Source organism: Diceros bicornis, chromosome 10, assembly GCF_020826845.1.
Source record: "Diceros bicornis minor isolate mBicDic1 chromosome 10, mDicBic1.mat.cur, whole genome shotgun sequence".
Lineage (NCBI taxonomy): Eukaryota > Metazoa > Chordata > Mammalia > Perissodactyla > Rhinocerotidae > Diceros > Diceros bicornis.
In genome coordinates this window covers 39432436-39448303 of record NC_080749.1, presented here as the reverse complement: position 1 = coordinate 39448303, position 15868 = coordinate 39432436, and the positions used below count along the sequence as shown (strand labels likewise).

The 15868-nt window shown below is 49.3% G+C and overlaps 1 protein-coding gene across 2 annotated transcripts; it reads left to right on the top strand.

The window, feature by feature from the left end:
• Positions 1-500: 500 nt before the first annotated feature.
• NR4A2 (nuclear receptor subfamily 4 group A member 2) lies at positions 501-8719 on the top strand. 2 transcript variants are annotated; one of them, XM_058549000.1, is made up of 8 exons: positions 501-684; positions 2417-2540; positions 3015-3880; positions 4678-4807; positions 5197-5360; positions 6260-6462; positions 6857-7035; positions 7185-8719. In XM_058549000.1, exons 3-8 carry the CDS (start codon positions 3017-3019, stop codon positions 7439-7441), a joined length of 1797 nt encoding a protein of 598 aa, XP_058404983.1. In that variant the 5' UTR covers positions 501-684; positions 2417-2540; positions 3015-3016; the 3' UTR covers positions 7442-8719. The 2 variants fall into 2 exon arrangements, with proteins under 2 accessions (XP_058404983.1, XP_058404984.1); XM_058549001.1 differs by lacking the exon at positions 7185-8719 and having other exon boundaries at positions 6978-7024.
• The last annotated feature ends 7149 nt before the right edge of the window (positions 8720-15868 follow it).

The following is a 15868-nucleotide window of genomic DNA, read 5'->3' as shown; positions in this document are numbered from 1 at the left end:
GGGTGAGGTCAGGGCGCTGCCAGGCACACCCCATCCCGTGCGATTCCAGGTGCTAGCTACCTGGCCCACGCTAGCGTTCTCTTCTGCCCGGGTTTTTGTTGCACCCTCCCCCACGTGTGAGCTGCCGGGCGACGGCGGTGGCGCGGGGGTTTGGGGGGGGGTGAGGTGAGATGTCGCGGCGCTGTGGGCTGCGCGGACCTGAGTGGAGAGGTCACACCTCTTTCGGAAAAAAATAAAAAATAAAAACCCCAAGCTGGCTAGCAAGGTGAACCCAGAACGGTTCCCACCTTAAAATCGGCCCTGCTCGTGACGTCAGGTCGGAAATATACCAAAGCGAGCGCCGGCCAGGAGTCCGGGGAGCGCGGCGGCGCGGCGATTGGGCGGCGGGCCGCTGACGCGCGCTGACGCGCGGAGACTTTAGGTGCATGTTGGCAGCGGCAGCGCGAGCCACATAAACAAAGGCACATTGGCGGCCAGGGCCAGTCCGCCGGCGGCTCGCGCAAAGCTCCGCGGTCCCGCTCGCCAGCCCAGCCGGCCGCCTTCCCCTGCTCCCTCCCTGCTCTCTGCGTCTCGACTCCCTTCGCCCCTCTCACCCACCCTCCCCGACCCTGCCACTCGGACTCCCACAGGGAACTACACTTCGGCCGAGTTGAATGAATGAAGAGAGACGCGGAGAACTCCTCAGTGAGTAGCTACAGCCCGTGCAGCTCGCGTTCTTTTATCCTTCTTTCTTCTTTTGCACGTCTCTTCTTTCCACATGTGTGGTACAGGTCCTCTGAAAGTGGGCGCCAGAGGCGCGGAGCGCGAGTGGGGCCGGAGGATGGGGAGTAGGTTCGCGCAGCTACAGAGGGCATTTGTCCGAACTCCAGCTTTGGCACTAGGGGGGAGTTGGCACCCAACAGAGGCTTCCAGGCTCCTCATTGGTCGACGTGGAAGGGAGAGTTGCATAGTTTGGGGAGCTGAGGGCTTGCCCGCGGAAATATGCACAAAGTTTGCTCTTAGCGCGGAATTGATTGTGGCCTTTGGACACGGAGACTCCAAGTCTTGTGTATACGAGGGGCCTGGACCCTGCCCACAAAGTGACAGGAAGAGAGAAAGTTCCTCAGTTTATGTGTTGCTTGGGAACTGTGTCACCGCGGCTGGCCAGCGTGCCAGTGTTTCCTGGGTATTGTTGAGTAAGGGAGGGGGTGTTGGTAGAGTGTCCTGTTACTAAGTTGCCTGAAATTTCTGGTTTTGACATATGCCGCTCGTGTGTGTGTGTGTGTGTGTGTGTGTGTGTGTCAGAGAAAGACAGAGACAGAGAGAATATGTAAAGAGTACAGTTATGAAGCTACCAAGTTATCAGGGGGTTAATATCCAGCACAGGCATATCTCTCAAGGGCTGTGGAGGTCAAGCTTCTCCTTTCTTTCTACTTTTTCTGGTTAACCTCCCTCTCCTATGAAGCAAGATTATGGAGGGGGGGAGGACAACAGAAGGAATGGATGTTTGGCTTTCTTTTTCATTAGTAATAAGATTGTCTATGCTCTAGAATGCCTTCCAAGTGGGAACATCTGAAAATTACTAGGACACAAGAATGCCTTCTTCCAGAAAGGAGGCAGATTGTGGAAGGCTCTATAGGGAAGGTGTTCAGCTTGCTGTGTTGGGAAGCGCTTCTAACGTTGGTGCCAATACCAGATAAACAGTATTTCCCTCCCTCTGCAATTGACCTGAGATGTTCCTGGAAAAGCAGGGTCTCCTCTTCCCACCCTTTGACCATTAAAGATGTTGAAAGGCAAGTTTCCTGGAAAAGTGAATACCAGTTCACCTGTATCCCCAATCCCAGTGCTCTGTCAAAAGCACTTAGGAAATCCAGATGCTTCCATTCAGATTGCCTTCAGGGCTGCCCAGGCCTTGCTAACATTTTGTAACCCGTGGGGGTGGAGGGAGAGATTGTTTTCTCATTTTATATTCTTGACTTCTACTTTCTTTCCCCTCCCAAAAGAAAAGCCAATTTCACCACAGAAAAAAAAATTCAAGAGAAGGTTCCAGTGTTGTATTTTATTAGACTCTAGTTGTTTCTTATTCAAGTCTGAATTAAACTAAAATGGAAATGACACTCCCCTAGCATCCCTATACTCACATCCTAGCAAAGGGGCCAATTTATTACATAAGTATTAAATAAGTACATGGAATACCTTTCCTCCCAGAACCCTCTCTCTGCAAGGATTTACACAGTGCAGTGAACGGCATTTTCTGTTGTTTCCAGGCATCTCTTTTACACAGTCATCTTAACTGCTAAGTTTGGTAAAGGCTACACACTCAATTCCCAATGAAACAGTCAAGGAGGGCATAGAAGGGCCTGCCTGGTGAATCTACAGATGTCCAGCTGAATCAGTCTGGAAAGTCACCCTGAAGCTTCCTGTGTCTGTATTGCAGGGAAGAGATCTGACAGGCTGGACTCAACATTGCTTTTGTAAAAATCTTGGAAACTTTATCCTTCATTGAATTACGACACTGTCCACCTTTAATTTCCTCCAAAACGCCTGTAACTCGGCTGAAGGTTAGTGTAACTTTCTTTCTTGCTTTCCCTCCCCCCAGTTCCCTAAACATCAAGAAACAGGGCAATGCGATCTTCCTCAGCAAACCCTGTAACTTAAGATTTTCCCAACCCATCGCCTTCGGGAACAACTTTCTCATTGTGCAATTCAACTTCATTTCTAGAATGAGCTGGTTGAACCCGAGCTTCAGAGAAAAGGCTCATTTGAGCGGGATTGTCCGTGAAAGGGGATGAAGGGGGAGGTGTTCGGAAATATCCGGGAATGGAGACCCTCAGTGGCTTTCTAGCTCGGGGTCTTTATGTGATCAGCTTGTCCATGCCCTGCACTGTTTTGTTCCGCAGTATTCGCTCTCTCCGCCCTTCCTCTCGCGCCCGTTTGACCGCCGCGGGCTGCCGGTGTAGCTCCGGGTGTACCCGAGCCCGGGAAAAGTGTTCAGTTGACCAGGCTGAGTGTATATTACCCTGTTTCATTTCCAGCCATGCCTTGTGTTCAGGCGCAGTATGGGTCCTCGCCTCAAGGAGCCAGCCCCGCTTCTCAGAGCTACAGTTACCACTCTTCGGGAGAATACAGCTCCGATTTCTTAACTCCAGAGTTTGTCAAGTTTAGCATGGACCTCACCAACACTGAAATCACTGCCACCACTTCTCTCCCCAGCTTCAGTACCTTTATGGACAACTACAGCACAGGCTACGACGTCAAGCCACCTTGCTTGTACCAAATGCCCCTGTCCGGACAGCAGTCCTCCATTAAGGTAGAAGACATTCAGATGCACAACTACCAGCAACACAGCCACCTGCCCCCCCAGTCCGAGGAGATGATGCCGCACTCCGGGTCGGTTTACTACAAGCCCTCGTCGCCCCCGACGCCCACCACCCCGGGCTTCCAGGTGCAGCACAGCCCCATGTGGGACGACCCAGGCTCCCTCCACAACTTCCACCAGAACTACGTGGCCACCACGCACATGATCGAGCAGAGGAAAACGCCCGTCTCCCGCCTCTCCCTCTTCTCCTTTAAGCAGTCGCCCCCAGGCACCCCCGTGTCTAGTTGCCAGATGCGCTTCGACGGGCCCCTGCACGTCCCCATGAACCCGGAGCCGTCGGGCAGCCACCACGTGGTGGACGGGCAGACCTTTGCTGTGCCCAATCCCATCCGAAAGCCCGCGTCCATGGGCTTCCCAGGCCTGCAGATCGGCCACGCGTCGCAGCTGCTCGACACGCAGGTGCCCTCGCCGCCGTCGCGGGGCTCCCCCTCCAACGAGGGGCTGTGCGCCGTGTGCGGCGACAATGCAGCCTGCCAGCACTACGGCGTGCGCACATGTGAAGGTTGCAAAGGTTTCTTTAAGGTGAGCAAGAACGGGGGCAGAGGAGGCAGGTAGGGGCCCCCTAGTGCCCGGAGCCTTGGAGTGTGCGCTCCGCCTTAGTGCAAGCGTCACAGCCCCAGCTCATCCCGGACGGTCCAACTCCCGGGGTGCGCCGAGGCTGCCCTGTAGCCGCCCACGGGCTGCGGCGGGGCTTCTGGGTGCCTGAGGAAGGGAAGTAGGAAGACCGGGAGACCCGGAGTCGCATCCCCCCTCGCGCAGCAGACCCGGCAGGCCCCCGCCCGAAGTTGCTGGAGCCGGAGTTGGAAGAGGGTCATTTGCATGTGCTAGGAGCTGTCTTCTCTGTTCAGATTGAAATTGGTTAGGACAGAGAACCGTGTCTGAGCTAACCAAGTGGAACAGAATTCCCTATGGTCAAATTAAGTGATCTCTTTATTTCGCCATCCTGATTGAATAATCTTATCATTTTAAATAGAGAAGGTCTCCAAGGAATGTAAATAATATGAATGCCCACGGTTTTGTATTTACTGAGCGTCTCCTTCTCCTTCTCTTGGCATATAAAACACAGCAAGGAGCGGCAAGGTTAGCTCAAATGTTAACGCTATCAATTTTCTTCTGTTAAATGCCCTGGGGGAGGAAAAAGAAAAGAAAGAGAAAGAAAAGGAAAAGGAAAAAAATAAAAAAGAGTTGTGTGTATGTATTTGTTTGTGGGGAGGGAGTGTAGATCCAGCCGTTCAGAACTTGTCTCTGGATTCCCTGGGTTGCTGGACTTTCAAGAGAAAAACATAATAATTTTCGGCCTATATTGTCTCCTTTTGCAGCGCACGGTGCAAAAAAACGCAAAATACGTGTGTTTAGCAAATAAAAACTGCCCAGTGGACAAGCGGCGCCGGAATCGCTGTCAGTACTGCCGGTTTCAGAAGTGCCTGGCTGTTGGGATGGTGAAAGAAGGTAGGTCGGGGCAGCAGCCCACTCCCCGGTCTGCGGCCTTGGGAAACCGCTGCTCCTACCCCAGCCCACTTTCCACTTCCCAGGGCCGGGGTCTCCCGGACCCCCCCACCCGCGTCTGGCCTCCACGATCCGGCAGCTGCCTGCTTGCCCATCCTACCCTGGAGAAAGCCGCCAGGCCCTACTTTCCTTTAACTATACGGCCTATTTGGAAGAAGACAGACAACAACCCTGCATTTTTTATGTTTCTCATCAGTAAAGGCTTTACAAGCAGGGGGGCCCTGGGCCGCCCGGCCGGGCGCCCCGCGGCTGCGACCTTCCCCAGGGAGGGGCCGAGGCGGCAGCTGGGTCCTGCTTGGGAGAGCGGCGCTAACCCGGCTGTTCCTTTGCAGTGGTTCGCACCGACAGTTTAAAAGGCCGGAGAGGTCGTTTACCCTCGAAACCGAAGAGCCCACAGGAGCCCTCTCCCCCCTCGCCCCCGGTGAGTCTGATCAGTGCCCTCGTCAGGGCCCATGTCGACTCCAACCCGGCTATGACCAGCCTGGACTATTCCAGGGTAAGAAGCTGGCGGCGGTATCATGTGGACAAACCAGCAGATGGGCAGGACCCCTCCCCACATCCATCACTAACCCCCAGACTCAAGGGATAAAGGAGGCAAGACAGGCTGTGGCTTCACAGCTCTGGGCAGAGCCACAGGAGATGGACAGACAAACCATGTTGCTGGGGGTGTAGACAGGAGGACAGGGCAGAGGAAAGAAGAGAAGACCATCCCAGTGGTCAAATCTCTGGGAGCCTCCCATTCCCACTACCACCATACATACACATACTCACACGCGAATGCCTCTAATGCCGAAACCAGAGGGGGTGCAAAATGCCCCCACTTGGATTTTATCCCCGATCTTCCAGAGATGTTTTAATCCTCATCCTCTCTGGCTCTGTCAGGGTTGGGGATGTCTGCTTAGGGGTCGGGGAAGGGAAAGAGAGAGGGTATAAGGAATGGCAGTGGGGTGGGGGATCAAGTGGTCAGATTCCTTTCTTACCCCAGCTGTGAGGAATCTGTGGGCTTTAATTGGAGGGAGTATGTCAGGCAAACCTAGAAGCCACTGCAATTTTATTAAGATTTGCAAAGGGCGTCTCTGCTCGAGACCCACTCTGGGACTGGCATGAATACTAACGTGTCAATTGTTTTGTGGAGATAAGAGTGAACGTTTCCCAGGGCTGGATGGCACTGTATTTAGTCTGTATGGAAATGGTAATTTACATATTTAAAGCATCGACCTCATAGCACCATCCCTAATTGAATTAATTGCCCCGGAACATCTAATTTCCTTACTGGTCAGAGAAAGGTTTAATTGTTATAAAAACCTGGCTCCCCTACTAGAAACGGGGTTAGCAATTTCACGGGTTATATATTTTAGAGAACCTCATTAAGTGCCTTTTAAAATGAAATTCCAGTTCCAGGCGAACCCTGACTATCAGATGAGTGGAGATGACACCCAGCATATCCAGCAATTCTATGATCTCCTGACTGGCTCCATGGAGATCATCAGGGGCTGGGCGGAGAAGATCCCGGGCTTCGCTGACCTGCCCAAAGCCGACCAGGATCTGCTTTTCGAGTCGGCTTTCTTAGAACTGTTTGTGCTGCGATTAGCGTACAGGTAATGAAGGAGGCAGTCGAGGGAGGCTGGGAAAGGAAGAAGAGAGGAATCAAGAAAGGAAAAGAAAGAGGAAAAAGGAAATGAAAGGGGGGAAAGAGGAAAGGACAGAATAGGAAATGACAGAGGGAAAAAGGAAGGAAAGGCTAGTAGACAAAAGGAAGAGAAGGGAAGGAGTGAGCCCAGAAGCCTTGGAGGAATGGAATGGAGGTGGGATAGGGGGCGTTCTTGATTGTTATGAAATTAAACCCTTTCAAGGTCTGCTGGTCTACATTTTATTAACTCTTCGGTAATTAGATGCCTCTTAAATCCCTCATTTATTGCTCTTCAAGTAATTAGTTGTTTAGCTTTTCTCTCTTTCTTTTTCTCCCCTCTCTCTCTTTGGTATTAATTGCAGGTCCAACCCAGTGGAGGGTAAACTCATCTTTTGCAATGGGGTGGTCTTGCACAGGTTGCAATGCGTTCGTGGCTTTGGGGAATGGATTGATTCCATTGTTGAATTCTCCTCCAACTTGCAGAATATGAACATCGACATTTCTGCCTTCTCCTGCATTGCTGCCCTGGCTATGGTCACAGGTCAGTACCGCAGCCACAGGGCACTTCTCCTCCAGAACTGCCCAGGGAGATTTCTCCCAGTTTTCCCTTATCACCAATCCTCCCTGGTCCTGCCAGCTAGCTAACTGCTTTGTGCATTCCTCTTTTATTTTTGATTATGTTTTCTGCAGAGAGACACGGGCTCAAGGAACCCAAGAGAGTGGAAGAACTGCAAAACAAGATTGTAAATTGTCTCAAAGACCACGTGACTTTCAATAATGGGGGGTTGAACCGCCCCAACTATTTGTCCAAACTGTTGGGGAAGCTCCCAGAACTCCGTACCCTTTGCACACAGGGGCTACAGCGCATTTTCTACCTGAAACTGGAAGACTTGGTACCACCGCCAGCAATAATTGACAAACTTTTCCTGGACACTCTACCTTTCTAAGACCTCCTCCCATGCACTTCAAAGGAACTGGAAAGAAACCTAAAACTGTCCAGAGGGGGCAAGTCACAAGGGCAGAGATATTCCCCTGAGCTGCCTCAGCTCTAGCCAGCCCCCACCCCTTCCATAAAACCCCCAGCTCCTTGATCCCTAATGAAAAAAACAAAAACTGTTGCTATTTCCTAACCTGCAGGCAGAACCTGAAAGGGCATTTTGGCTCCTGGGCATCCTGGATTTAGAACACGGACTACACACAATACAGTGGTATAAACTTTTTATTATGAGTTTCAAAATCAGTTTATTGTTCAGAAGAAAGATTTCTAATGTATGATGGGAAATGTTTGGCCATGTTTGATTGTTGCAGTTAAAACAAATGTAATACACATACAGAGACACACACACACATTGTAAGGGGACCCACAAATATTGCCCTTTAAAAGACTTCAAAGTTTTCTGCTGTAAAGAAAGCTGTAATATATAGTAAAACTAAATGTTGCGTGGGTGGCATGAGTTGAAGAAGGCAAAGGCTTGTAAATTTACCCAATGCAGTTTGGCTTTTTAAATTATTTTGTGCCTATTTATGAATAAAATTCTAAAAGATAAGTGTGTTTGCAAAAAAAAAAATAAACTACACAAAAAAGGGACAAGCATGTTGATTCTAGGTTGAAAATGTTATAGGCACTTGCTACTTCAGTAATGTCTATATTATATAAATAGTATTTCAGACACTATGTAGTCTGTTAGATTTTATAAAGATTGGTAGTTATCTGAGCTTAAACATTTTCTCAATTGTAAAATAGATGGGCACAAGTATTACACATCAGAAAATCCTGACAAAAGGGACACATAGTGTTTGTAACACCGTCCAACATTCCTTGTTTGTAAGTGTTGTATGTACTGTTGATGTTGATAAAAGAAAGTTTATATCTTGATTATTTTGTTGTCTAAAGCTAAACAAAACTTGCATGCAGCAGCTTTTGACTGTTTCCAGAGTGCTTATAATATACATAACTCCCTGGAAATTACTGAGCACTTTGAATTTTTTTGTTTTTTTTAATGTCTAAAATTGTCAGTTAATATATTATTTTATGTTCGAGTAAGAATTTTAATATTGCCATCTTCTGTAGTATTTTTCTTTGTATATTTCCAGTATGGCACATGATATGAGTCACTGCCTTTTTTTCTATGGTGTATGACAGAGACGCTGATTTTTTTTTTCTGATAAATTCTTTCTTTGAGAAAGACAATTTTAATGTTTACAACAATAAACTATGTAAATGAACAGAATTTTGTCTTCTTTCTGGGTTAGGAAAAAATGATGACTAAACAGCAATATACAACAGAGTTGAAGATTGATTTGGGATAGGTCACTTATTCAACTTCTGAGTTTCAAACTGACAGCCTAGATCTATTCTGGCAAAAGGAACTGGAGAATTGAACTAATTATCCAGAGAATTCAGTACAATATTTTTCTTTAGGATTTTCCAGTGGAGGAACCTACATTGATCAGAATCAATTGAGAACATCTTAACTCTTTTGTTAACTTTGCTAGTAAGTGCAGCTTTCAGAAGAGAAGTTCAGGAGACCAAATAGATTTTGAACTTTTGCAAGATCCAAAGTTCTGTCAACTTTCTATTTTGCACAATGTTTAGAAAGAATCTTTTTAAGACTCAGGAAGTCAACATGGATTTGAGATGTATTGTACCTAATCTCTGATTTTTTCCAATTCCTCTACTTACTACTGTTGTCAAGGGTCTTGGTGGAAGGGCCAAGCATTTCCGGCCCTTTGGGCCTTGGGTCAGAGGTCTTTGGCATTGAACAGAACTCCGTAGGGGCATTTCTTACAACTTTCTGTTTCCTTCCTTCAGTGGATAGTGATGAAGTTCAATTTGTAGTTTTAGAATAATATTTCTGCCTTAAGTTTCTCAGATAAATGATAAAATATCCATTTGTCAGGTCCTGCTTCTGGCATGAGTTATACCACAGCCTCTAGGATTCCACCCAGCACCAACTTTTAGCAAAAGAATGTAACTAATGCTATAGAAACCGGTTACGGTTTGAGCTTCCGCTCAGTGACCGGGTCTTTGGGCGGTCAAGGTCCCTCGAGTTTCGCCTCAGGCCAGCTGTGAATTCATTGGGAGCACAAGATGGGGACGATCTTTCTGGATAACCCTGGTGAATTACAGGTGGCCTCTGAGTCACTGAAATTTACAGAGAATGTTATTGTTTTTAAAATTAAGAGTTAGAACAGTACATTGCCACAAGAGTTCTCAGGTTACTATTTTTACTTTGCCTTTTCCTCCTCTGTTTTTCAAGACATGTTTCGTGGGTTGGGAAAAAGAGAGAAGGCAGGTCTCCGTGGTAATTTAAGATTATTTTTACAAGATGCGTTTTTCTGCAGGTAACTCTGAAGGGCAAAAGTGGGTGGCTACATAAGAGATTAAATAAGAAGCGAAATGTCCAATTTCCTGGCTTTCTTGAAAAGATGAGGCTTGCCATTTCCTTTTATTTTCACAACTTCTGCCCAACCAAAGCCGCACACTAACAAGTGGAGAAAAAGAAAGCTCTTTAGAAATGCTGGGAGTCTGCAGAGCCGTCAGCGCTCATCTCCCAGGTGTCTGCAGCCCCGAGACAATTACATTCCGACTCAGAATCCCCGAGAGTTGAACCCAGAAACGAACTCTGTTGCCGGTTCTCCCTTAAGAAGAGGCTGTGCATCACCCGAGGCCAATGGAGTGTCAGGTAGTGTGCCTCCCGAGAATTTGGGGTGAAAGGAGGGAGAGATGACTCTCTCCCACGCCCGCGTGCCGATTCCACCGGCTCTGCGTACATTCACTTGTAATTCTTTAAGTTGCAAAGTGGCTAGTGCTTTTTTTCTGCTTCACAGTTACCGAGTTAATTTCCAACTCCCGACTGCGCACCGGGTGGTGCGGGGAAAGAGCCTCGCACGCATCTCTGCGCCGTCTCCCGAGATCCGCGCAGCTGAGGACTTTTCCTGTCCTAGTCTTTCTAGAAGTAAAGCCCAGAGAAAGCAACAGACATGCTGCATTGCAAAAGCCAGACGTTGCCTGGAACTTCTTTAGAAAGAGATTAAAACTTTACAGTGGAGACTTCATATCGCCCTCCTCTCCCAAAGTCCCCTCAAGAATTTCAGTTATTGTGTATCGTTCCAGCTATGGAAAATACATAATCGTTGTTCTGAAGACACGACCATACGCTTCTCAGCTCTGACAGAAGGTCACATTTTAGTCTCCAAGGTGTCTAAACCCACTTTGAGTGGTTGCTTAGAACGCCCTGACTTTATGGAGAGATGCCCTTAATTCAAAACACCGGTAGCAGCGCTACTGCCTGCTACTTGGTGTGTTCCGCTTCGCCGTCCACGGGACCGCCGCAGTCTCCAGTGCCCAGGCGGCCCTCGCCTCGACCCGCAGCTTTCGGAGAGAGAGAGCGAGCGAGCGAGCGAGCGAGAGAGAGTTCAAATTTCTGGTCTTGATTCTAACAAGAGAGATACGCCTGGCCCAGGGAGCTGATAACATCCCTCATTGACAGCGGCACGCAAAGACCTTATCTTGAGTATTTCTTTTTGTTGCTTGACTCCATCTCTGGAGAGTTTGGGTGCCCCTTCCACTAAAAATACTGATCATAAGTCTTACGGGACACTGGTTCTAGCGTGCAAGGAGCCCGACAAAGAGAAACAGATATTCTTGCCAACTTAGAATGTCACTTGAAGGTTCAATTTTACTTTGCCTTGAGAATCTCTTGACTTTGTCGGTGTCAGTGTGTCAACACGAATATCCAATTATCTAAATTATATTCTAAATCTAGGCGTCGGCAGTGAATACTTCCAAGATATAAACAGGTCTGTGAGGGAAAAGTTTTATTTCATTGTAATATTTTGATCACAGAGTTTCCCAGTACAGGATACACGTCTATCCCTCCAGGCCCTATACAGAGTGGCGACACCAGAGCACTTCTAGGCATTGCGCGTGTTGCGCGTCTTCGCGCCACCAGCTCGCTGCCTAGCTCCGCTCACACGTCCGTTTCCTTTTTTATCCGCGGCGCGGCAGCGCGGAGGTGGCTGCGGAGAGTAAGGGCTGGGGGTCTCCCGGGCCCGCCTCGCCTCTCTGGGTGAAAGAGGGGCGGGTCTCGGGGCCGCGAGTGCCCGCGGCCACCTCAAAATGAAGACAAGTTCTATGGAGGCGGGAGGGCAAAAGAGAGTAGCTAGTTCTGCGGATTCAGAAACTTTTCTTCAGTATTATTTTTACGCTTGAACAGAGGTCTGAGAGTGAGTATCTCGAAGACATCCTCTTTTCCCCACCTGTCTCCACTACCCGGGAACAAGAACTGTCGCTTCGTGGGCGTCGCTGGGAATTTCTCAGCCATCCAAGCTGCACAGGCACCCCGCGAGAGGGGACTTGACTCATTTTTAAAGTCCCAAGGAGGAGGGATGGGGTTGGGGTGCCAGCCGACGCCCAGTCATCCCTCCTTCTCCACGGGTCACAGCTACGACTAAAAAGAGCGCACCCGGCTGCAACAATCTCCGGGAAAGGTTCCGCTTAGATCGGTGAATCTGACAGAACTCGAACCAGAGCAATCACGTTTCGCATAGATGTATCTTTTGGGTTCAGTTTATACTGGTTGACTTCACTGGTAAAGCAAGACACGAATTCCAATCAAGGCCATCATTTTTCAGTAATTCGTTCTTAATAATAAAAGAAACACACAAAAATCCGATTTTCATTTTTTACTAATCTTACTAGAAACCCCAAAGTGGATAATACACGTAACTGTTTAGGATGGCGAGGCTGTCATTTGAAGCCATTTTCCCTTGGTATGTTTGCTGAGCACGACTGGAAACGACCGCTGGGGTCCGCAAGGTCTTTCCTCCGACTTTGATTTTGTGTTTCCTTAGGGAAAGTCCTGCTTCCATCGGAGGGCGCCTCCTGGAGCGGCCCTGGAGCGGGAATGCAGGGCTCCACCCCTCGCCCGGGGCGTGAGGCGGAGAGCCGCACCCCCGGTCCCTAGCTGCGACGTACGCTTCGGGCCCGACAGACAGCGGCGGACGCGAACGCCGGAGAGCGGGGCTCTAGCCGCTCACTCCCCGCCCCACGTCTGCTCTCTAGGCCCCCCTCCCAGCGTAGTCTGATTTTGAGGCCCCAGGATTACTGAAGAGGCCATGTGTCTGTTTGTGGTTCCGCCGGGGCGACTGTGGAGACGCAAGCGCTCCTGCTCTGCCCACTGCGTTTTGCAGACTTAAGAGTTTGACTCTGCAGGTTGCTCCAGGAGACTTTGCAGAGTGAGCCCGGGAGCAATTAGGACGAACTCGCCCGAGTTAACTCTCTGTTTCCTCCGTTTCCTGCCCTGCCCTTCCCAGCTGCTCCCTACTTCTTTCCCAGCTGTCTCATGTCCCCCAGAGCGGGAGGCCGCAACAGGCTCCAGTCGCCGCGTGGCGAGGTCCGGTGCGTCAGGGCGCGAGCATTTGCGGCCGAGCGCGCCCCGGGCTTATCCCTGCACCCACCGATCAGTGCTCAGTCTTGGGTCTTCCCGGAGCTATGAGCGGGGCCGGTGCGTCCACCCGCACCACACTGGGGAAAACCCTTTTTTCTAGTTGTGGGGGCGCACAAAGGGGCGGAGCAGAAGCGCCAGGGCGCCAGTCGCAAGTGGGTCCACACCGCGGGGAAGACCGGGAGAGGAGCCCACACACCCATGCCACAGGCCTGCCCAGCACGTGTGCGCTCGACTCCGAAGCTCCGAGGAGAGATCGCGCGCATCCTGGCCCTGCTTTCAAGTCTCCTCGCAATCCATGTTACAGCCCTAGGCCCGCGCGCCAGAGGCAGCGCCCGTCAGGTGGCCAGATGAGTGCTGCGCCGGGTTGGGCCGAGGTATCCGCCTGTCCTCCTGCCGCCGCGCGCGCCCCTTCCTCTCTGGAAGACGCCGACTGCAGGCGTCTGGCTGTTCTCTTCTCGGCTTAGCCGGGCTCTGTTTTCAGTGCTTAGCTGGAATGGGCATCCTCGGAGACATTGGCTCCCAACGCTTTGCTCCGCGTTTCTTCTTCCCCCTCTTGATGTCTCTTACTCCTATTTCTTTGTATTTCTATCGACACTTGTGTTTAGAGAAACTAGGATTTCCGGGATATGCGCCACCTGTCGTAACAGATACAGTGCCCGAGTTTCTGTTAGAGACTTCCCCGGGGCAGTAGATAGTGGTCGAGGGGCTGCTGCACGTGTACTCCATCGGGTACTAGAGGGACTTCCAGAGGGACTGAGCCCGCTAAGATTTTCTGCCTCTGGAAGCTGGCACGAGAGGATTGTGTTGATTATCTCAAGTTAAATTGGATTTTTGGAAAGGGTACCAGGTAGAGAGAGGGAAGGCTCTCTCCATCAGTAAGCTACAAGTAGGCCAGTGTTTTTCAAACTGAGGGTCCCGACCCATTAGTGGCTTGTGAAATCAATATAATGGGTTGCAATCAGAATTTTCTTTCAAAGAAATGAAAGAATAACAGAATAGAAATCATGAGTGCTTTGTACAGAGTAGCAGAAGTATAAAAAGTCTAAGCGTTGTTTGCTGAAACTTTTCTTGGACCACGATATAAAATATATTTGTGAGTGTGGATCTCAGTTGAAAACTTTGAGCCATTGCGGATGGACCAGACTGTGCTGGAAGTGAAGGAGAGGGTCTGCCTGTACTGAGAGATGCTGCTAAGGCGATTTCAGCAACGTGATTTTCTGATCAGTCCTCTCTCTTCTGTCTGTTTTTTCCCCCTATCTCCTCCCTCCTCCTCCCCAACTCCAGTAGGCTTCCACATTTCTTTATCTTCTGGCCTGTTGTGTTCTTGGAGCATCCTGAGTAAGGGCCAGGGGACAAGCATATAAAGCCACTCCCTTTTCCTTTCCCTCAGTGGCCTAGTACCTGGGAAGAAAGAGAACAATGAAGAAAGTCACTGGGGAAGCTAGAGAGAAGGGAGGGTAGTGGATGTCACATTGTCCCACTCACCGTGTGCCAGACCTTCTCATTTATTTGCTTTTGCCCAACACAAAGAAAGAAGCAAAAGCTTTTGAGGGAAATAGGTAGAAAGAGGGATGGATAAAGATAACGAACCATACTGTGAATGATCAGATGAGCTGGGACAAAGGAGATGGAAGAGGAGGGGAAACTGAGGACTTATTTAAGCAGAGTGCTAGAATCAAAGGCACACAGAGTCAGGAAGGAGAGGACTAAAATTCCTAGAAATACCGGATGCCAGGGCACCAACAATATCATGGATGAGTTTAAAGAAAAAAGAAGAGATAAATGAGAGCAAAGAAAAATGACATGTAAAGGACGCTGCGGGGTGGATAGGCAGGTATGAGACGAAAGTTGGATTGGAGGCCATAGTAGAAAGATTCTGTAAGGGGAGGGTGGCTTTAGGTGTGGGAAGCCTTGTGCTCATGGGAACCATGCAGAAATTTCCAGTTATGTCATAAAGGAATAAAAAGGAACAAAAGCATTGGCTTGGAAAGGTGCCTCCCCTGTCATTCCATTCTAGCTAAAGGGCTTTGAAAGCAACCATGTTTCCTGAGGGGTGCTGCAGTCTCCAGGCAGGGATGATGTAGACTCTGAAAATTTGGGCCAATGTGAAAGGCAGAGCGGAGTGGCATATGAGGCCACCTTCCGTGGTTTCTGAGGTTCCTCCATCACAATAACTCCACCTACTACATGCTGCAAGGCTAGATCTCATCTCATGTAATCCTCTCAACTCCAATCTGTGAGGTTTACATTATAACTTCCATTTTACAAATGAGGAGATGAGGCTCAAAGGTCTTGTTAAATATTTCGGCTTATAAGTAGATGGGATAGCTGGAATTTGAACTCAGAACCAGGACGTGCAATTCCAACTGTCTTGCTTTTGCTCTACTTGGTCCAGAAGGATTGTACCTTTCTCCACAACTTCTGCAGAGACTGACTATGGGTTTCTGTTGAGAGTTGAGGATGTTGTTTCAGGTGTGTTCAGGCTTCTGCAGGAGAGCATTGATGTGAAGTCATAGTAGGGTAGCGATAATAGTATATTGCTTAAGAGAATAATCTCTTCTCTTAAAAGGGATTACTTTGGGGGCAGACATGGTGGCGCAAGCGGTTAAGTGTGTGCGCTCTGCTGCGGCAGCCCGGGGTTCCAGGGTTCAGATCCTGGGCGCACACCGACACACCACTTGTCAAGCCATGCTGTGGCAGTGTCCCATATAAAGTAGAGGAAGATGGGCACGGATGTTAGCCCAGGTCTGATCTTCCTCAGCAAAAAGAGGAGGATTGCAACAGATGTTAGCTCCGGGCTAATCTTCCTCACAAAAAAAAAATAAATAAATAAATAAAGAGATTGATTGCTTTTCATAGTTAATTCGTGAAGGAGTTTCGACTTGCTTGCTTTACTGCCCAAGAAAGGAATGGGAATGATTG

Coding starts and splice junctions, on each gene's coding strand:
- NR4A2 (XM_058549000.1), top strand. CDS start 3,017: ATGCCTTGTGTTCAGGCGCAGTATGGGTCCTCGCCTCAAGGAGCCAGC. Junction 4,808..5,196: donor TGTTGGGATGGTGAAAGAAG/GTAGGTCGGGGC, acceptor GTTCCTTTGCAG/TGGTTCGCACCGACAGTTTA. Junction 6,463..6,856: donor GTGCTGCGATTAGCGTACAG/GTAATGAAGGAG, acceptor TATTAATTGCAG/GTCCAACCCAGTGGAGGGTA.